Source organism: Nannospalax galili, unplaced genomic scaffold, assembly GCF_000622305.1.
Source record: "Nannospalax galili isolate Female #2095 unplaced genomic scaffold, S.galili_v1.0 scaffold968, whole genome shotgun sequence".
NCBI lineage: Eukaryota > Metazoa > Chordata > Mammalia > Rodentia > Spalacidae > Nannospalax > Nannospalax galili.
The window spans coordinates 42,481-64,366 of NW_008357132.1; the positions used below are offsets into that span (position 1 = coordinate 42,481).

General features: G+C 48.6%; 1 protein-coding gene across 1 annotated transcript in view; it reads right to left on the bottom strand.

Annotated features, from left to right (window-relative positions):
• Positions 1–3,639: 3,639 nt before the first annotated feature.
• The window catches only part of Gpr137b (G protein-coupled receptor 137B), a 44,568-nt gene continuing 26,321 nt past the window's right edge, over positions 3,640–21,886 (bottom strand). Inside the window, 6 exon segments of the mRNA XM_008855061.3 lie at positions 3,640–4,493; positions 4,496–4,572; positions 6,683–6,807; positions 8,411–8,539; positions 11,974–12,123; positions 15,292–15,514. Coding sequence (XP_008853283.1) covers positions 4,402–4,493; positions 4,496–4,572; positions 6,683–6,807; positions 8,411–8,539; positions 11,974–12,123; positions 15,292–15,514 — 796 coding nt within the window. The 3' untranslated portion in view covers positions 3,640–4,401.

Here is a 21,886-nt window from a genome sequence, read left to right on the forward strand (position 1 = left end):
TCATGGGAAGTACATAAAGGGTGCTAAGTCATGCAGATGCAGTGGCCCTGGGGATGTGTTCATCTAAATGCACCCTTTTATACTTGGTCTTCTAGAACACCATGACTGGGGAAGGACTGGTGGGTGTTAGGTTCATAGAAAAGTCATGCGAACAGGAAATGGAGGAATTTTATAGTCCGTATGTGCTGAAGAAAGTGGGCCTCTGGAGTCCAGTTCTGACTAGGCTAAAGTTCAGAAACAAAGCCTCTTCTGAGTATAGGGACTCAGCTTTTGAGTGGTGAGGCAGATGAGGTTTGGAGGAAAAGAAGCCACTAGTAAGGTATCGGCATCAGAGAACACAACAGGTCCAGCAGCAGGTCAAGCTCTGGAGAGGCCGGCACATGGATCCCAGGACCATAAGCCTGGACTACGTGACTCCACCTGAAGTGAACATGGCACCCACCCATGGCTGAGGATGAGACAAAGGTACAGAGGATCCAACACCAATCTAGGTTGGAGTGCAGAGACACAGCAGATACTGGGTATTTTGATCCTTTGGGACAGGGATTTTCATGTGTCCTTGCCAAAAGTAACGTGTGTCCCCCCTTGTGTATAAACTCAGACACATGACACCTGTCAGTGTAGCACAACAAAGACAGACAATGAATTCCATTGCCTGTCCTAATTGCCATGAGAAAACAGGTTTTCTCACTAATTGGCTTGTTAGTTTAGTCTTTGATGAGAATTCCGTGATTTTTGTCTGTCCCTTTCAACAGTTCTGAACACATGCATATAGCTGTGCTGGTCTCATGTTCAGATTAGGCAACTCAAGAGCCTCCCACATTCCTCCTCCAAAGCTCAACACAGAAGTTGTAACCCATCTGAAGTTGTAAGTAGCTCACTCATTTTTGTGAAATGTTTCTAATACAATAATTTTTTTTATTTATTTTACATATATGAATGTTTTGCCTGCCTATATGTTATATGCATACCATATGCATGCAGTGCCTGAGGAAGTCAGAAGAGTACATCGGATCTCTTGGAACTGGAGCTAAGGATGGTTGTTAGCTGCCATGTGGGTGCTGGGAACCTAACCAGGTCCCAGCTAGCGCTCTTAACCACTGAGCCATCTCTCCAGCCTCTTCTAATACAGTTCTCACATAGGATAAAGATGGAAGTGAATGTAGGTCTTTCTACACCAGACTAGACTTTAGGTTTCTGCCCAGTAAAAGTGAAAGCAAACCTCTAAAATAGTTTGCTTACTTGAAAATCTTGATCAATTTTCTAATTCTTTTTTAAAAATATTTCTATTTTATGTGTATTGCCTGCATGTAGGTAGGTGCACCCATGTCATGCAGTGCCCACAGAGGTCAGATGTGGACATCATCCCCTGGACCTGGAGTTATAGATGGTACCATGTGGGTGCTGGGACTCAAACTCAGGTCCTCTGCAAGGGCAGCCAGTGCTCTTAACCACTGAGCCATCTCTCCAGCCCCCCAATTTTCCAATCCTTATACCTAATTATTTTTAATGGGTAAACCTGTATTAGAACAAAACAGAGGCTGAGACATAGCTCAGTGGCAAAGCACTTGCCTAGCAAGTTTAAGGCCCTGGGTTTGACCCCCAGTGGGCATGTATAGATCTCTGCATGCACAATGTTCTAGTAATATCCACTACGTAGATTAAATGAGTTTCTCTTCACGGTTCTTCTGATGCCCAAGTGAATAACTGCTCTTTGTAAAGATTGAGTGTTGGCTCAACATCAGTGCCCACAAAAAGCAGTTGGCTGTGTTGAGCTTTGAAGGAGGGATGTGGGAGGCTCTCGAGTTGCCTGATCTGAACATGAGACCAGCACAGCTATATGCATGTGTCTGACATGGTCAAGACAGTTGGCAAGGGCTAAGGATGTAGTTCGGTAGTAGAGCATGTGTCCTTACATGAGCTAAGCCCTGGATTCCATCCCTGCTGCCGCCAAAAGTAAGACTAAATGTGACTGGAACGCATGCTGTAATAACTTCTTGTAGTTCACAGCTCTGTGTGTGACACTCCAGATGTTAACTGTGCCAGTCAACGATAGGTATGTATGTATGTAGACCTGCTAGAATTCTTAGCTGCACAGGCACATGTCTCTTTTGGTGCTGAAAAACATTCACTTGTGGCCTTTTCACATTATAACAGACTTCAGGGCTGGTACCAAATTTTCTGTGATACTGCCCCTTTTCTGAGACAGGATATTGCTGTGTAGCCCAGGCCAGCCTCAAACGTGAGACCCAGTGCTGGCCTTATAGGTGTAGCACTATGCCTGGTCCCGCATATTTTAAACTTTAGCATTACGGCTTTAATTTCATGTTTCAAACATGAGCTGGAAATCATTCTTTTCCCTCTTCATGTTTAATCTTCCACGGAAGATGCTGTTTTGTTAGGAGTGAGACGCTCAAAGGAATCGCAGATCCCTTTCCCCGTGTGCAGTCTGCTGGACGCGTCAGACGTGATTGTGTTTTGGTTCCAGCATATGTTGGCGACACTTTTAAAAAGGACAAGGCAGGAATAGTCCTATTTTGTCCTTTCCAGCAACAATGAGAAAAGCTGAGATACAACTTTATCATAAAGTGCATCATGGCTCCTGCTGGGTGGTGTTGGGTATCTGTTTTCTTGCTAGTCACAGAAATGTAGTCTGCATGTACTGTGGGATGAGTGCATACAGAATGATCTTAGCGATGCTGTGCTTTTCAAGTATCTGCGCTTGGCTGCTGAAGGTGCAGGCCTATTGAAGACAAGAGCTGTGGGTACAGTGTGTATCGGCTGAAATTCTTGTGGGTATAGGGACAGATCATTGTCTTACAAGCTGTTACTGTAAACTGTTGATATACTTTAGGTAAGTGGAGCAGGTTTTGTTTCAGTGTAGAATTCTCCCTGGCAAATAACTCTTTTAAATGCTTGGTGAGACAGATTCTTGCCCATACTGAAAGGCAAGGATGTGGTGAGGGGCTATGCATGGTCTTTAAACTCTGTTCTACACCATGAAAATCCAACCATGACCCATTTGAAACTTGGAATCCCAATTTTAAATACATCAAAATAAGGGAAGTATACATGTCCCTGGGAAGTTGAAGCCCAGAGACTAGTTGTTCCTAAAGGCTAGGACAGCAGGTGAGCTGTGTGAAGTGGGCCTCAGCCAGCGGGTGGGACTCACCCCCAGGCCTATCCAGTTTGCCCTTACTTGGCCTTGAGCCACAGGGAACTGTCTTTTGGCCCTGGCTACAGTACTTGACTCAGAACAGATCTTCTTTGTGAAAAACCTGAGCCTCTGGCCTCCTGGAGGGCAGTTTCTGCTCCAGAGCTACCTAGGGGAGCTCTGAGAATGGCAGTGGCACACGTGGAGAGGTGTCCAGCATCCCACCACACCGTCAAACCTGCAGCTTCCACTGGGCAGATGAGCACCCAATTTAAGAATAGGCCACATCGGTCTCGTGAACATCACAGGCATGTTTTACAGAAAAACGATCAGTCCATAGTCCTCCGGCTCAAGGGCCAAAGATATTAACACTCCGTGGAGACCTCTTGACTGCTGGCTGAGTCAGGGAAGGCGTGGTCTCCCCTCCTACTGAGATAGTGGGTATTCAGTTACATTGGTCTGAAAAAAATTATACAGAATCACAGTCTGTACAGCAGAGGTTTAATAGTGAGCCCACTACATCTTAGCAGTGCCCCATTGCCACTGGAGTGTACAGAGTAGTGCTGGTTGAGGGAGAAGGTGGCAGACCTCAGGCCATGCTGAAGAGTAACTTCTGCCGAGCCCGTTACGGCAAACGGGTGCTGCTTCCTGTAAACTTTACACTGGAGCAGCAGCTAGTTTATGGCATGTCCACTTCAGGAGTCTGCCAGTGTGGAGCTCACAGAGTGGTCCTCACTGGCCTTCAGAGGTAAGTATTCGAAGAAATTTTAGTCCAGAAGCCTTTAAAAATTAGACCACACAGGTTTTTTGTTTTGTTTGTTGAGACAGGGTCTCCCTGTAGCCCCAGGTGTCCTGGAACTCACTATGTAGACCAGGCTGGCCTTGAACTCACAGAGATCCTCCTGTCTCTGCCTCCTGAGTGCTGGGATTAAAGGCGTGCGCCACCATGCCCGGCACATTGTATCTTTTAAAGTGAATTATGTGTGAAAGACTGTGCAAACTACAACATATATTGCAATGACAAATAAAACCCTACTATACTTTAGCATTAGTAGTAAGTTATATAAAATGTTCATAAAAGTACAGATTTTCTGTAAGAAGTTTAAATTATACCCACTAGCCAGGCTCTCTTACCAGTGCTAAAATAAGAGTTTATCAATCTAAGTTATTGCTTAGTCCTATGGAGCCATTAGAAATCTGTAACAAAAATCAAGTCCTATGTCATAATGAAAAGTGCCCTAAAAAACTCAGCTGTCATCCAGTTGGTCTTTCTGAAGGTTTTCAACAGAGGAAGCTGTCAGCTGGTGCTGCCCCTGGCTTCGTTTGTCTGGACCGAAGCTGAGTCTTGTTGGAAAGGTCCAACTTGTGCCCGGAAACTGTTAGTTTGTTGTCCCCAATCATAGCAGTCTGGAGCAAAACTTAAAAGAAACAAAGTTGTTAAGTGGCTTAAAACGTTACTATGTACCTATGGCGTGTCTAGTTTAGCAGCGAACCACCCCAGAGTTGTTCTTTAGGTTGGCTTCTTGAAGCCTGTTTCCCCACAAAACAGCTGTGCACAGAGCCAGCAGCCTGCACAAGTTGATTACTAGAACCCAAAAACAGCCACTAGGGATAAGTTTTTGGCAAAAAAAAGTCTGAATTCAGGGCAGCATGTAGTTCTCCCCTCCTCATGGGGTCGGGGGAGGCAGTGGTGTTAGGAACTCTCTTGGGACGAGTTAAGAGCAGCTCTAAGGTGTAGCTAGAACTCGGCACCATGAAAAGGGGTCTTTTTTCCTCTCTGTTCTGCCTCTGCCCTTGGTACCTTGTGGCAAGTAATGGTTAGGGATGCTCCAGCATGGCAGTTAGATCAGAGACCAGTTTTAGGAAAAGGAAGAACTCGGATTCTGAGGATAACCTTTGCCCTTGAGAAGCTCTGTACATTGGGTTGCTTCCAGATTACCTACTTTTCATCTGCTGGTCAGCCCAGGAGTCTCTCCTCCCTCATTCCCTGAGACAGTGTGTTCTGCCACAGTTCTCCTGTACCCAAAAACAAAGTCCTGAGATCTTCACAGATTTAAGGACTCACCGTAGAGCAGAGCTTTCTCTTACTTCATCCCCAAAGATATAAAATTTAAGTTTTCAAGCTCAAAGGATGGCCTCGGGCCCCTGATCACTAGACAGATCCAACTGCTGGCCTTGGATCCCGGATGCACAGGATGAGAGGAGGCCCCCCGTGAACAGGTTGAGGGCAAAAGGGGATTGGTGGGGGCGTCCCCTTCCTAGTTGTCTTGACTTTGGGAATCAGGTGAAGGCAGCCCAGTGCAGGTCACTTACTTTCTCTCATACACCATTTAAATTCAACCGTGCACCCCAAAATATTCTGGGCCAAATCTGCAAGTGAATTTTCAAGAAAGGAGGCACTCCAGCACAGACAAGCACTGTAAGATCCAGACACACTTCAAGCAGTTGCACAGGTGTGAACGAGTGCCAGGACTAGTGCCCAGCCTAACGAGAGAGCCTTTGGCCTTGGACAAGCCCCTTACCCACGTAGTTTCATCTCAACTAGGAAGACTCAACAGTACTGACAACACAGACTGTTGCACTGAATGAGGTGATGCTTGTATCTTAGAATGGTGTCTGGTACATAGTATATACTTAAGAAATTACATGTAGGGGCTGGAGAGATGGTTCATTGGTTAAGAGCACTGGCTGCCCTTGCAGAAGATTGGGGCTGGGTCCCCAGGACTCATGTGGTGGTTAACAACCACCCATACCTCCAGTTCCAGGGGATCTTATGCCCTCTTCTGGCCTCCATGTGCACCGCATGCAGTGCACTTACATGCAGGCAAAACATAAAATTGTTTTTAATGACACACAAGTGGTGGCTTTTGCTCTAATAAATGATCATGTGTTCCCTGGCTCTAGAACAGAATCTAAGATGTGTGGCTGGATTTCCTAGATCATGTTTCACTGAGTGATTTCATCAAAATCTGTTTCTCCCTTGGTAGACTCGGAGAGGTCCTATAATTTTCAAAGGCTGATTTTCCTTTAGACGCTGCACATTCCATCAATTTAAAGCACACCTAGTAAGGACATGGCGCTCTGGAGTATGGTGGAGGAGAAGTGCTAAGGGAAGCAGGCTTTTAAAGTTACACATCTTGTGTAGGTTCTTTCTCATATCTGGCCACTTCCCTAATCTGTAGCCCAAACGCTGCCGTGGGCCCCCCCAGCTACTCATGCTGTGCAGAGCTGTCCTTCAATTTAATCATCCCAGGGGCTGGAGAGATGGCTCAGCAGTTAAGAGCACTGACTGCTCTTGCAGAGAACACGGATTCGATTCCCAGCACCCACATGGTGGCCTATGAACCATCCTTAACTCCATTTCCAGGGGAATCCGATGCGCTTTTCTGACCTCCGTGGGAATGCACGACACGGGTGCACCCGCATACATCCAGGCGATACACTCATACATACAAAAAAATAAAACTAAAATGTTAAAATTAATTTGATCATTCCAGCGGCCAGCCCTCCCACAGGAGCAGGTCTCACCTTCCATGAAGGCCCTGAGGGGCAATGTTCCAGGCCAGATCATCATCACTGTCATATCTTCGGGGGTTGTCAAAGAAGTAAGACCTGGGACTGAATCCATGGCTGGGGACCATCCCAGGATTGGTCTAAAAGAAGAAATTACCACTCAGCACACATGCAGACGTTCTGCAGGCCAGTAGCTGGCCAGCATTACAGAGGCCGTCCTACAGGGGAGCTGAGGTCGCTCCTTTCAGTTGGAGTGCTCAGTGTATTTGCACAAGCCTTTTTTAATGTTTTGTTTTTAAAGACTCGTGTATCCCTGACTGGCCTCAAATTGTATACAGCTGAGGATGACCTTGAATTCCTGATTCCCCTTCTCAGGTGCTGGGGATCAAACCTAAGGCTTCCTGTCTGCTAGGTGAGCCCCCTACCAATTGAGCTATAGCCCCAACCCCCAAATTAATACTGTATCATGGAGGAGGGAAGGGCTCATGAAGCCTTAGGATCTAAATCCGCAGTTACAAAAAGACATGGAAGTGGGACGACTAGTTAGGAAGGGGTTGGTGGGAGACGAAAATGTCAGTGAGATCCACTATAATTAACATTCGCTGATAAAAACCTACTGCTCTTCCAATGATAACTGTTTAGCCCCTTACTGAACATGCCCACATTAGCCAGATGTGGAGGATCATGCTTGTAACATCAGCCCTTGGGAGGCTGAGGTTTGCCTCAAGGGCTCCACAGCAAGACTCTTAAAAATCCCCCCAAACTTCCAAAGTAAAGCAGATAGATAGTCCATGTGGACACCTGTGTGACAACTTGGGATCACCTGGAGAGGGTTTGCTCCCACCTCAGTATGCTGCTCAATCCTTTCATCCTCTTTTTGCCCCCAAACTGGATTCTCCAAACTTTCAAGTGCACAGTGCTGTAGTTCTCCCAGACAGGAGCTTGAGCCACGTCCATTCTCTGTCCACACATGCACGGCCAGGCTGTGCCTTCTCACCCTAGCCTCTCTTTTCTACACCTGGCGCATGGTGACTATGCAGAGAATCACTGCTCTCTGGATGTGAAATAATTGTGCACTGCGGGGCTGCAGTTGTGTCCTCATTGCTCTGAGTTCAGGAACTAGAGAGCAGAAAGGCTCCCAGGAGATTCCACACCTGACCACATTTGAGAGTTTCCCTTCTGCCCCCACAAAGACGTATGTCTGATGTTGGTTGAGCAGAAAATGGGGCAGTGGCTTTAGCACTGGTCATAAAGATGTTTGTACTGCCCTGCTCTCCCACTCCCTCATGAACTGCTGCCATCACCCTGATTTGACTGCTTTTTTACTCGTTTTTTTTGGAGACAAGGTCTCAAGTATCTCAGGCTAGCCTTGACCTCACTACTTAGCCAAGGGTGACTATGAACCTTGGTCCTCCTGAATCCACTCCCAGTGCTGGGATTACATGCCTACTTTTAGGTGGTGCTGAGGATCAAACCCAGGGCTTCCTGCGTGCTAGGCAAGCACTCTGCCAAGTCAGCACCCCATTTTTATTAAAAGAACTGTGTGTTTGGAGGACAGTGAATGCTGAGTGGCATTAAGAATAATCACCTCCAAGAATTGAGAGGGAAAGATCTTAATAGTCACAGGATTTCTTATCCCATGACGGGACGAGAGAGGCTACTGAAAGACTAGGGAAAACCTTGACTTGTCGGCTTCAGACGCAGGATGTGACGGTGCCTCCAGACATCAAGTGGGGGACTTACAATGTCCTTTGTGGGATTTCTGACTCGGAAGAAATAAACAACCAAAGTGGTGGGTAACAGCTCCCATATGAACAGCACCACTCCAAAAACTACATAGCCAGCATCGCCCAGCTGGTTCTTCAGATCTGCCTGTTGAAGGAAGAAAGGGGAAACAGAGTCAGGAGACAGTGTGGAGGAAATTAGATAGAGGACAGTCCTAGATACTTTCCCTAAAGCCTGCATTTGAAGGCTGGTCATAGCGATGGGTCAGGTCTTGGCTGGAGGGCTACTTACTTAAACCATTGAGGATGGATGGTTTTCTTCAAAATACTCAAAAACCAACTCCTAGCATCTGATGTTTTATGATCTCACCTCTTCCCTCAAAAAAACCTGTGTGTCCAAATTAACTTTCACTTCAATGTAGGTGGGTCTGCATCACCAATCCAACAGTAAGACTGTTAGGTTGCTATGTTTCTAGGGGGTGTAGCTTGTGTGTTCATTTATTTTTACAGTTCATTCAGGGACCAGAGCCTTGTACATGCTCAGCAAGGGCTCTGCCCCTGAGCCACACAGCCCCAGTGCCTGCCTCCTAGTAAATTCTTGAGAGCAGCTTTCCAGTCCCAAGTCTTAATCCATCCCTAGGATAAACATGGCCATTTTAAGCTTTTCTTTCCATAAGCCACACTTTTTACCCATGAAATCTGATCTCAGGCTCACTTATCCAGAAACATTCCTCAGAGCAAGACAGTCCTCCAGCATTTGGCTCGTAGGCCCAGGGAGATGGGCAAAGGGGCTGGATGACTGTTCTCTTTTCAAAGATGGATGGTCCCTAAGTAGAGAGGGGCTGCATGTGGGCGGCTCTTCAGAAAGACCCGTGCAAAGGAGCATGCACTGAACCAGAGCCTCCTCCTTTTGCCTTCTCTAGCACATCACTCTGGAAGCACAGTGACTGGCCATCTCATCCCACTCCTACCTAGACTAGACAGCTTTCCCTTCACTAAGAAGCCGCACTGCCGCAGGGAGACAACAGCCTCTAAAAACGATTTCAGAAACCTAAATCATGGGTGTTTCAAGTTCTTGATTGAAAGAATAATGATGTAACCTCCCCCCGCCCCGCACATTTTTGCACGTGTGTGAGTAGGTGCACATGCGTCTGGAGGTCTTAAGGTTGAGGCAGGGTCTCAAATCCAGAGCTCACTGATATGGCTAGCCTCACTAGCCAGCTGCCCTGTTTCCTCCTAAGGCTGGAGCTACAGGCTGGCTACCATACCTCCTGGTAGTCGTGTGGATTCTGGAGATCTGAACTAGATCCTTCCACTTGCATGACAAATGCTAACTAACCACTGGGCAATCTCCCCAGCTCTGGAAGTAACTGTTGTTAAGACCACATGTGTGGTTTAATGGAACTGCAGTCTGGGACGATAATAAAGTTCCAGAAGTGGATGGTGGTGATGATTGAACAACATAGCTATACATCAGTCCACTGAACTGCTCACCTGGAAGTTGTTATCCTAGTGGATTGTACGCATACCCTACAACGAAAACCAATTCTCTGTGTATTGTGTACTCCTCTAATGGCTTAGACACACCCCAGTACCCTTGCTCTCTCCCACTTGGCACCTGTGGGTCAGGCTTGGTAGGGGTGGCTGGGTTATGGGATGTTTTATCTCTTCAGTGACCTCTTGGGGCTTTCACTTGTCTCCAAGCTTTAGCTTGTTGTAGTCATTTTACTTTAAATTTTTTTATATATATTTATTTTGATCTTATATGAGTGTTTTGCCTGTATGTGTGTAACTGCACCTGTGCACACAATGCTCATGGAGGCCAGAAGAGGGCCTCAGATTCCCTGGAACTGGAGTTGAAGATGGTTGTGAGCTGCCATGTGAGTTCTGGGAATTGAACCCAGGTCTTCTGCAAGAGCAGCCAGTGCTCTTAACCACTGAGCCGTCTCTCCAGCCCTGGTCATTTTATTTTTATCCCATTGTTTTAAATCAGCTGTAATCATGAGCACTGATGGGAGTTTAGAAGTGGATTTATACAGTGTTTTTCTAGATAACTCTGAGGAGCATTGCAAATAAGTCCTACCAGAGGGGTTCGTTTCTCACTGGATTGGGTTATGTGTATCTCTGCACTACAGTGGGCCATCAACTCCCACAGGGCAGGGAAGGGAGTCCATTTTTATATGCCCAGAACTTCTTTCAGTGTTGGACACGAGCAAAAAAATAGAGTATTTGTCAAATGAGTAAATGCCAGCTTATTAATTAGATATGAGGGGTTTTTTTTTTTAAAAGGTTTTTATGTGTGTGTGCCTACATGTATGTATGCAGTGCCCGTGGAGACCAGAAGAGAGCATCTAATCCCCTGGAACTGGAGTTACAGGTGACTGTTTGCTGCCATGTGGGTGCTGGGAACCAAACCTGGGTCCTCTGCAAAAGTGCAGCCAGTGCTCTTAATCACTGAGCCATCTCTCCAACTTACTCTTGAGTTTTTATGAACACCAAAGCAGGAGGACATCTCATTGCTTTTGTCCATCTGCTTTATAGTTTAAACACTTAAGAACTTGTGGAATGTACTAAAGAGAACTGGGCAGGCAAGATAGCTCAGGTATAAAGGACCTTGCTGTGCAGGCCTGGCAACATGGATTCGATCCCTGGAACCTAATTTCTGGCATTTCTTAAACCCAAAATCAACTTTGCAGATTCTATTTTTTAATAACATCATGGGGGCTGGAGAGATGGCTCAATGGTTAAGAGCACTGGCTGCTCTTCGAGAGGACCCAAGGTTCGTTCCCAGTACCCACAAGGCAGCTAACAACTATCTGTAACTCCAGCCAGTTCCAGGGGATCTGATGCCCTCTTCTGGACTCTGCATGTATTGCAAGACATGGGTGTCCATCCATACAAACAGGTAATATACTCATACACAGAAAATATCAATGAACAAAATAACATCATGTTACATTTATAATGGAAGCACATTTTAGGTCATACTTCTTGACTGGGCATGGTGGCACACATCTTTAGTCCCACCACTCAAGAGCAAGAGGCAGGGGGATCTCTGAGTTCAACAGCCTGGTCTACATAATGAGTTCCAGGCCAGTTGGAGCTGCAGGTAGACCCTGTCTCCAAAACAAAACAAACCCAGAAGATAAGTCTTTCTTGACAAGAGTCCCACAAGGGGGAAGGGGGTGTGAAGTATGTGCATGTTTGGGCTCATGCATACATCTGTGTACATACACACCTAATCTTGTTTTCTCGGAAGATATGTGAATGTACAAGGTAGGTGCTTTATCTGAAATGAGGGTGAAGACGCCACATAGGCAAGTGCCTCTCCAGGCCACCTTATCTTTGGCCTGGCCCTCTGCCGTGCCCCACGAAACAAGTGGTCCCCAGCAAGCAGTGCCTTGCAGCATCCCACTGACCTGGACCCCACGCAGGTACCACCCTGCTGTGTACTATCCCACTGACCTGGTCTCTGCAGGCAGTGCCTCACCATGGCCCACTGCCCTGGTCTCTGTGCCGAGACTCAACATGTTCCACTGACCTGGTCCCAAGCAGGCAGCACCTCACTGTGCCCCAACTGACCTGGTCCGATACGTTGTACCAGTCGTAATCAAAGGAGCGGACATTCTTGATCTGAGAAAACCACAAGGTGAACAGGTTGTAGCAGGCCCGAGAGGCGTAGAGCAAGATGACAGTGACTCCGATGGCAGTCACTTGACACACTGAGGAGCCCTGTGAGAGAGAACCAGCAGGGGTGAGCCCCTTCCCTCACCTTCCCTGGAGTTACCCAGTAAACCTGGATAATTGAGAGGCACGGCAGGTGGCCAGGTCTGCCAGAACCCCAGGCCCTGCTGCATCTGCATCCCTTCCTCAAATTTCAGTTATCTTTGTATAGAACTCGGGACTGGGTGGTCTGGCTGGTCAGCAAGCCCCAGGGACCCTCCTGTCCCTTCCACCCCAGCACTGGGGTGACGGGCACATGCCATCACTACTCAGCTGTTTGCTTCTTTTGAGACAGGGTCTCTGTGCTGGACAGCTTTAGTGTCAACTTGACACACCTGGGTTGAGGGTACCTCAGTTGAGGAACTGCCTTCATTGGTCTGGCCTGTGACTATGTCTGTGGGGCATTGATTGTTGAGTGATGTGGGAGGGTCCAGCCTACTGTGGGTGGTGCCATCCCTGGGCAGGTGGGCCTGTGTTGTACAAGAAAGCAGGCTGAGCCGGGCATGGTGGCGCATGCCTTTAATCCCAGCACTCGGGAGGCAGAGGCAGGCAGATCTCTGAGTTCGAGGCCAGCCTGGTCTCCATAGTGAATCCAGGCCAGCTGGGGCTACAGGGAGACCCTGTCTCAAAAAGACAAAAAAAAAAAAAAAAAGGCTGAGCATGGGCTCGGGGAGCAAGCCAGTAAGGAGCACTCCTCCATGGCCTGTGTGCCAGCTCCTGACTCCAGGTTCCTGCCCTGAGTTCCTACCTTGGGTTCACTGATGAACTGTGAGATGTAAGACAAATAAACCCTTTCCTCCCCAAGTTGGTATTGGTCAGAATATTTTGTCACAGCAATGAAGAAAAACTAGGACAATCTTCCTGTAGCCCCAACTGGCCTGGAATTTGCTATGTAAACCAGGCTGGCCTCCATTTCACAGAGATCCACCTGCCTCTGCCTCCCAAGTGTTGGCTAGGATCAAAGGCATGCACCACCCCCAGCTTTTTCTTGACTTCCGAGGGACTGAACTCAGTCCTTAGGTCTCTGTTGCACTTTAGCAACTGAGCCATCACCCCAGCCCAAGGCCTTGATAGGTCTTGTTAAATTTCTGAGTCTTACTGCTCAGTAACAAGATCTTGGTCAGTCCGGCAGCAGGTAAGCCCAGGCCAGGGCCCCTGGTTCAGGGCATACATCTAAGTCTCACAGGGGGTATAAGCTGCAGACCACACAGAAGGCACATGTTCTTAAAGTCCAGTGCCTTCTAGGCTGGGGAGCAGGAGTCCTACTGGGCCTCTAGCCTGGCGTCATTCGGATACCTGTGGCTCAGTCTTCTTTATGAAACTATCAGTTTCTAAAGTTAAAGGCCCCTAGCTAGAACAGATAGTTTACAGGGCCACAAAAAAAGCAAGCTGAATTTTGAGTTCTGCATTTGGGAATATTAACTAAATCCAAAGTATCCTTTCATTTTGTCACAGGGGTAAGCCAAGTGTATCTGACAATCTACAGCTTCATCTCTCCCTGATTAAAAAAAAAAAAAAAAAAGAAATTGCAGTTTTCTTTTTTGTCTTTTTGAGACAGGGTCTCCTTGTAGCCCCAGCTGGCCTGGAACTCACTATGCAGACCAGGTTGGCCTCGAACTCACAGAGATCTGCCTGCCTCTGCCCCGCTAGGGCTGCGATCAAAGGCATGCACCACCATACCCGCCTAAATTGCAATTTTACTTAAAATCCTTTTGTGAGATAAGCAGAAAGTTAAAGCAAAATTGAGGGTAAAATTCATTGGAATTTACAAACAACTCAGTCTAGCTAATGTGGGGTTTTCAGGAGTTCGGCTACATCACAGGGTGACCTGTGAAGGTTCTGTGCTTCAAAATCTAAAGCCATCTACTGATCACAGCTACACACAGTCTTCAGACCAAGGGCATACTAGGGCTACAAGCGTCCCAGGGAAAGGAGGGGACCAGCAGACCCATCACAGAGAACACAAACTCTGAACTCAGAAGCAGAGGCTCTGGAGAAATCAGCCATTTTGCAAGTGACAAAGCCAGATCCAGAAAAGTGATAGGGTCAGGTGAGGGTGGAGGTGGGGGTCCGTCATCCCTCAACCCCCACTAGCCACAGTCCAGCACTCCTTCCCAACTCCCAGGCTTCTCGTGCTCAAGTTTGGGCCCTCAAGTCAGTTAAGGAGACTCGGAGAACTGGCTGGCCAGAATCACTTTGGTACCACAGCTGGCTGGCCAGAATCACTTTGGTACCACAGAGTATCTGCATTTTTACCTTCCTTTACAACTCGGGATAGGAAAGGACAAAACGGAGGGCAAGGCACTGTGGTGGAGAGAAGAGGCAGGAGCATCCCCCCTGCTCTGGCTCCATCTCAGAGCAAGTCTCAGGAGCCTTTCCACCTCAAGGAGAATGACACCTGAATCAGAGTCACCACAGAGGCAGGACAGGAGGTGAACGCCATGGGCCCTGACGTGATAGCTAGTCTGTATCTAGCCTTTGCACTAGCAGTGACCTGGGACAAGCTTCCTGAGCTCTATGCCGTGAGTTCCTTACCCACAAAGTAGAGATGATACCACCACCTACTCCTATGAAAATGGGAGGCCGAGGTCAGCTTGTACACTACAGTCCTCATCAAACTGGGTGACGAAGACCTGTCATCCCAGCTACTGGGGGACTGAGGCAGGAGGGTCACAAGTTCAAGGTCAACCTGGGTTACAGAGTGGGTTCAAGGCCAGGTTGAGCAACTACCCTGTCTCAAAAAGTTTTTAAGGGGCTAGGGATACAGCTCAGTGCTAGGGCATTTACAAGCAATGCGTGAGGCCCTGGGTTTGATTCTGTCTCAAATTAGAATTTTTAAAACACAGGAGGTTGCAGCTCAGTGTTCAGACACATGCCTAGCATTCAAGTGGTTTTATAGTTTTATCCCCCCAAAACAAATACAAATAAAAAAAATAAATTTAAACAGTTAAATAACAGCCAGGGAATCTGCACACCCTAACACATGCTAAGCCATCCGGAACAAACACTCCTTGCAGACAGTTCAGCAAACCACACACCCCTGTGCTCTGACGGCCACAGCTTGGCTAATCATTTCTAAGGACAGGTGTGAACAAGATTTGTTGGATCCTGTTTGCAAATCAGGAAGCCACCTTCAGAGTTTCATGAGAAGGACCTCAACCCCCAGTCCTACCCTACCTTTGACTCCAGGTAGATGTTGGCCAGGGACATCTTGGAGATTTTGTACAGGCAGATGGAGAGAGAGATGGCACACAGCACAAAGAGTGTGTCATTGATGGCCACGCGCACGGAGACGATGGCCTTCCTCTCCCAGTGTCCTGTCTTCACCAGCACCGCGCAGGTCAGATTCACCAACAGGAAAATAAGGCTGATAAAGAGAGAGGCTAGGTAGAGGGTCAACCTGGGGAGGAGGAGAGACATTTCAGGGACCTGTTACTCCTGTTGGCTGCACATTCTAGAGGGAAGCTGGGATTTTTGGGTTAGCTGCTGAGGCGGGAGCGTAGTTCTTGGTGGTAGATAGTCCCAGGTTCACATTACAAAATGACCCTCACCAAGCAAGGATCCTTCACACAGGGCACTACCTTCACATGGTGGCAGGGACTGTGTGAGCACCAGTGCCTGCTGGCTGACCAGCCAGAGCAGCCCATGACAGCCCCCCGTGCACAGAGATGAAGACATGCTGTGGGTGAGGAGCTCAGAGGGCTCCAGGAGGAGCAGACTGCTCCACAATCACCCTCAAGTGGGGATGATGCAGCCTCTTTGAGCCTCATTCCAGCTTCTAAAAATAAAAAACTCCATGACTGCCTGTTTGTGAAGGCTGAGCTTGCACACACTTTGCCCTCCACACCCACCACATTCATACCCAGGACTCAACCAGCCGAAGGCTGAAAGTAATTTTTAATTGCATATGTATCAAACACATACAGACCTCTTTTCTTTACGTTATTCCCCAGGCAATACAAAACCACTATTTTCATAGTATTTACATTGTGTTAGGTATTAAAATTAATCTAGAAGTGACAAGACTATGGGGAGGACGTCAGTAGGCCATATGCCAATACTGTGCCATGTCCTATAAGGGCACATCCACCACTTTTGGTATCTGAGTGAGGGTCATGGAGCCCACCCCTCACAAAATGCCAAAGGTCAGCTGTATTATGTGTAATGCCATCCCCCACCCAAATTCACTAATTGGGGCCAGGGAGCACTTGTTATTGAGAAAGTGTTCACTAACTGATTAAAAGTCTCCCACCAATGGGGCTGGGATATAGACCAGGGGTAGAGCACTTGTTATTGAGAAAGTGTTCACTAACTGATTAAAAGTCTCCCACCGCTGGGGCTGGGATATAGACCAGGGGTAGAGCACTTGTTATTGAGAAAGTGTTCACTAACTGCTTAAAAGTCTCCCACCGCTGGGGCTGGGATATAGACCAGGGGTAGAGCACTTGTTATTGAGAAAGTGTTCACTAACTGCTTAAAAGTCTCCCACCGCTGGGGCTGGGATATAGACCAGGGGTAGAGCACTTGTTATTGAGAAAGTGTTCACTAACTGCTTAAAAGTCTCCCACCGCTGGGGCTGGGATATAGACCAGGGGTAGAGCACTTGTTATTGAGAAAGTGTTCACTAACTGCTTAAAAGTCTCCCACCGCTGGGGCTGGGATATAGACCAGGGGTAGAGCACTTGTTATTGAGAAAGTGTTCACTAACTGCTTAAAAGTCTCCCACCGCTGGGGCTGGGATATAGACCAGGGGTAGAGCACTTGTTATTGAGAAAGTGTTCACTAACTGCTTAAAAGTCTCCCACCGCTGGGGCTGGGATATAGACCAGGGGTAGAGCACTTGTTATTGAGAAAGTGTTCACTAACTGCTTAAAAGTCTCCCACCGCTGGGGCTGGGATATAGACCAGGGGTAGAGCACTTGTTATTGAGAAAGTGTTCACTAACTGCTTAAAAGTCTCCCACCGCTGGGGCTGGGATATAGACCAGGGGTAGAGCACTTGTTATTGAGAAAGTGTTCACTAACTGATTAAAAGTCTCCCACCGCTGGGGCTGGGATATAGACCAGGGGTAGAGCACTTGTTATTGAGAAAGTGTTCACTAACTGATTAAAAGTCTCCCACCGCTGGGGCTGGGATATAGACCAGGGGTAGAGCACTTGCCTACTACACACAAGGCCCTGGATTTGCTCTGCAAGAAAAGGAAATACAAACACCGCAGCAACCACCACAGCTATTAATAAATGCTAAATGGATATAAATTGCCTTTGGAACTCAGGGCTCAAATCACCTTAGGCAAGTGCTATAACCCTGAGCTACACAGTACCAAACCCTAAACCATTCACTCCGTTGTCCCTTCTTATCTGGTGGCCTCTCAGAACCACACACTTGCTAGACCTGTGTGCAGACCACAGAGACTCCTCAGACTCACTAACATGGCAGCCGGCAGCCTCAGTGTCCTCTTCACGGTTCCCTACAACGTTTTCTTAGGCAGATCATTTGGTAGACATGTAAAAAGTAGCTTCATATGGCTCGAAAATGAACTGTGAGGCCCTGGAAGACGGCTCAGTGGGTAAGAGTGTTGGCTGGCGAGCGTGAGGCCCAAGTTCAAACCCCCAAAACCAATGGAAAAAGCGGGGCATGGCTACATGTACCTATAATCCCAGCCCTGTGTGTGCATTTGGGGAGGGGGCATGGGGCTCTCTGGCTTCCAGTCTAGCTCCATGTTCACTGAGAAACCATCTCAAAAGAATAAGGCAGTGAGTGACAAAACAGGGCATCTGACCTCCTCCTCTGGCTTCCATGTGTACTTGTGGTCACATTCGACCCCATGATGGGCCCCCACATACACACAAAATGGACTTGTGAAAGTTGCATGTATTCATAATCCAAGTCAGAACAGAAAACCATCACCTGAACGGTCATTGAAGTGATGGTATCATCAGAAGCCATCACAGACTAGGGCACTGGCAGGGACAGACCGGAGGAAATGAAGAGGCTGAGGCCCCAGTGCAAGCCTGCGGGCCATGCCCACCAGAGGCTTACTTCCTGCCCTCAGATGCCAGCAAACTGGAATAATCCCACTGACTCAACCGAGTTGAAAGGTGTAATTCTGTCAACTGGACAGCACCTAGAATCACCAGAGCCTCTGGGCGTGGCTATAGTGGTTATCGATATTGGGGTAAAGGAACAGGAAAGACCTACTCTAAATGCAGGCAACACCATCTTGTGGGTAATTTAAAAAGGAGACAGGAAGCTGTGTTCACATGCATCTCTCTCTACTTCCTGACTGCAGATGCAATGTGACCAGCTGCTTCTCGCTCCTGCCATCACACCTTCCCCGCCATGAGGGGCTGCGCCCTCACCGTGAGCCACAATAAACCCTTCTACCTGAAGTTGCTTTTGTGAGGCATTTTTATCACAGCAATGAGAAAAGGGATTTTACATCTTGCAATTAGGACTTTACTACCTAACCACAGCATCTCAATATGACAGAACCTGCAGTCTACTAGGCCTTTGGCTCCCTGGCTCCCAGCACAGCCTGTAAGTCAGCTCAGCAGCTCCAAAGGCCTTCTCTCCCTGCAGACTCCCATACTCCCTTTCCTCCACTTTCCTGGTCGCTTGCACTTGATTTTCACAGGTGTTTCACAGCTCACAACCAAAGGACCCAACCCATGCTTCCAGCTAGTCAAGGTCTGTCAGCCAGTGAGGCTGAGGCTTGACTGCACCCACAGGGGCTCCTGCTGCTGCTCTCTGTGCTCAGAGATGAAAGGGTGGGCTGGGGATGGAGCTCCATCGGTAGACTGCTGCCTAGCATAAGGCCCTGGGTTCAAGACCCAGCACTGTATAAGCTGGGTGTGGTGGTGCACACCTGGAATCCCAGCACTCTGGATATAGAAACAGAAGGATCAGAAGTTCAAGGCCACCTCTGGCTACAGAGCAAGTCGGAGGCCAGCCTAGAATACAAGAGACCTTGCCTCAGGACAGACAAATGGAAGCAACAGCTCAAAGCATCACATGACATATCTGAACCCGCTGATTTTTGTCTCCCAAAGTACTCTACCACAATGGCCACTTGGTTATTCCCCTTGCTGGGGACAACCTGAGCTGGAAGTAGGACATCTCACCAAGTGGTCAGAAAGGACAGTGGGCACCTCCACACACATCCCTCTACCTAGGGCCAACTGCTCCACAGGCTGATCTTGATGGAGAGGGGAAGCCACACGGGCCAGCCAGCTCTGGTAACAGGAAACCAGTGTATGTGTGGTGCCCTAGAGAGAGGAGCAAGGCATGTAGACCAGAGAGACAGAAGTCTAGCATGCTGGAGAGAGTATGTGGCGGGGGTTGGACACTTGACACTGGGAGGCAGTCAGGGCAGGAGGAGAGGGTGGGCAGGAGACATAGGGACATCCAGGCTGAGAGGCAAAGCCATGACCATGACCATGTGTGAGTTTGAAAAAGATGGTTTGTGACACAGTGCACGGGCAGGCCCTGAGCCTTCCCAGGGCACAATGTTAACAGTAAGAGGTGATGGCGGGCATGTTAGGGAAGGGATGGTCTTGGACCCAGAAGTGGTCAGTGCTGACCTTTGCCACCCTAGCATGAGTTACAGTGTGAACAGCACTCCTGGACCTGTGCCTGGGGGCACTGTGAAGTCTTGGGGCTTCTGCTTTGGGCCATGAACACATTCAGAGCTTTACAAGCAGAAATAAGCATCTGTGGAAAACACTAGTGACTGACAAGACAGGCTCCCTGCTGGGATGTGATCCCTGACCCAGGCCCTCCAAGCACACCTTACCTCCTATGCCTCTTGGGTGGTGTAGCGCCACTGTGCCCTCAGATGAGCAGAACATCTGCCAGTTTCCATCCAGAGCACACACCACTTCCCATCCTGTCTTACAACCAAGGCCACCTCCCAGTGACTGCTCCCCTTCCTGAACACCACAGTGCATGGTGTGCCCCGGGGCCACGGCAGAACAGCATCAGGAGCTACAGTGCCTGTGAGCAGCCCTGAGACAGTCTCCTGTGCCAGGCTCCAGCCCGTCTCTCCAGAGGTGGCTGCGGGGAGGTGGGAAGCTGCGAGTTTTTATCTGTTCTCACGCACTCACGGTGAGGGAGAGAAGGACCCACGCAGGGTCTCTAAGGGATCACCAGGGCCCTGCTCTCGGCTCACGGAAAGGCCTTTCAGTGTTGTGCTGGCGGTGCTCTGGGAAGGGCATGTGTCGCAGCACTCGTTTCTGAACTCTGAGGGTTACACACCGGCTACCTGAGGATAGCCCCCGACTCGAAGCAGCACGGTCTGGGTGCCTCTCTCCAGGTGACTCCTCAAGGTACTATTTAAATACTATTAAACTGTGGCTGCCGTTCCTTCATCATAAAAGCAAAGCACACTGGGAAAGCACCAAAAGGATAACAGGTGGGGAAACCAGACAGAATGTGCCATGGAGCGAGCACCACAAAGGATCGTGGAGGACTACAGGGCATCATGAAGCACCATAGCACGTCATAGAGCATCTCAGAGCACCAGGGAGCACCACAAAGGATCATGGAGGCCTACAGACCACCACAGACCATCCAGAAGATCACGGAGCAGCACACAGCTCCATAGAGCATCATAGGGCTCAATGGAGACAAAATAACATCACAAAGCATCATCCAATATACAACAAAAGACACCATGGGGTATCCTGGAGCCCAACGGGACAGTATCCGCTGCAGGTGTCGGCGGGCATGGCTCCATGCATTCTGCATCCCTTCTGGTTTCCCACAGCAGGGACAGCAAGCCTCCACTCCCCCCTCCTCCCTCACCCTGCCCTCTGCCCAGTGTACCACAGAGGACAGAAATAGGTGTGGGAAGCAAGTTGAGCTCCATCGTGCAGTCTCTGGGCCACCTGGGTACCCAGTCTCCTCCTCTGCAGGAATAAGACTTCTCCCCATGGCCCTCAGTCTTTCATCTCCTCACCAGACTCAAAGGCCTCACCCTCCTGCATCCTTCTGGCCATCCAGAGCTCACTCCCGCTGCTCAGTGCATCTCCCAACTGAGCCCTGCTTCCTCCTTCTCCTAAGAGTGGCGACCTGGGCTGTCTGTCTGTTCTTCCAGCACAGCTCCTGCACTGGCCAAGCCCCAAACTCTCTTATCTCAGACCAGTGCCTCTGCCCTAAGCACAGACCCATGTCCCTGGAAGCCTGCCACTCTGAGGCTCTGTCCTCATACCAGCATATTCCAACCAACACTTAGAGGTGCTATGACTTTTCACAGATCCCTAAACTCAAAAGGTCTTCTTTGATCCCTCCCGCACACAACCCCTTACAACCCACCGTTTTGGGTCAACACATCCTTCCTCCCCATTTCCTTCTGTGCCTTCCCTGCCAGTCGCATTGGTACCAAGCTGCCTCTGGCCAGAATTAACACTTCCTAGCTCACCTTTACTGGGAACCCCAGCCCCACACCTTGCAATCCCTGCAACTGTCAAAGGAGCTCTGGACCCTGTGTGCACCATTAAGCTATGCAGTCTCTGCAGCTCCCAAACCCATCCATGCATCTCCATTTCCATCTTTAAATACGCTGATCTGTCTGTGACCTTCCTTTCCCTTGATTTCTGTCGATCAAATCCTGTTCTGTGAATTTCCAGGGGGTTCGTTACTCAATAAGTCAGTTGTGTGTGTGTGTGTGTGTGTGTGTGTGTGTGTGTGTGATGCACACCACCAGAATTTATCTGCCTGTCTCTCTACCTCCCCAGTGCTGGGATTATAAGTGTCTGTTGCCAAACTTGTG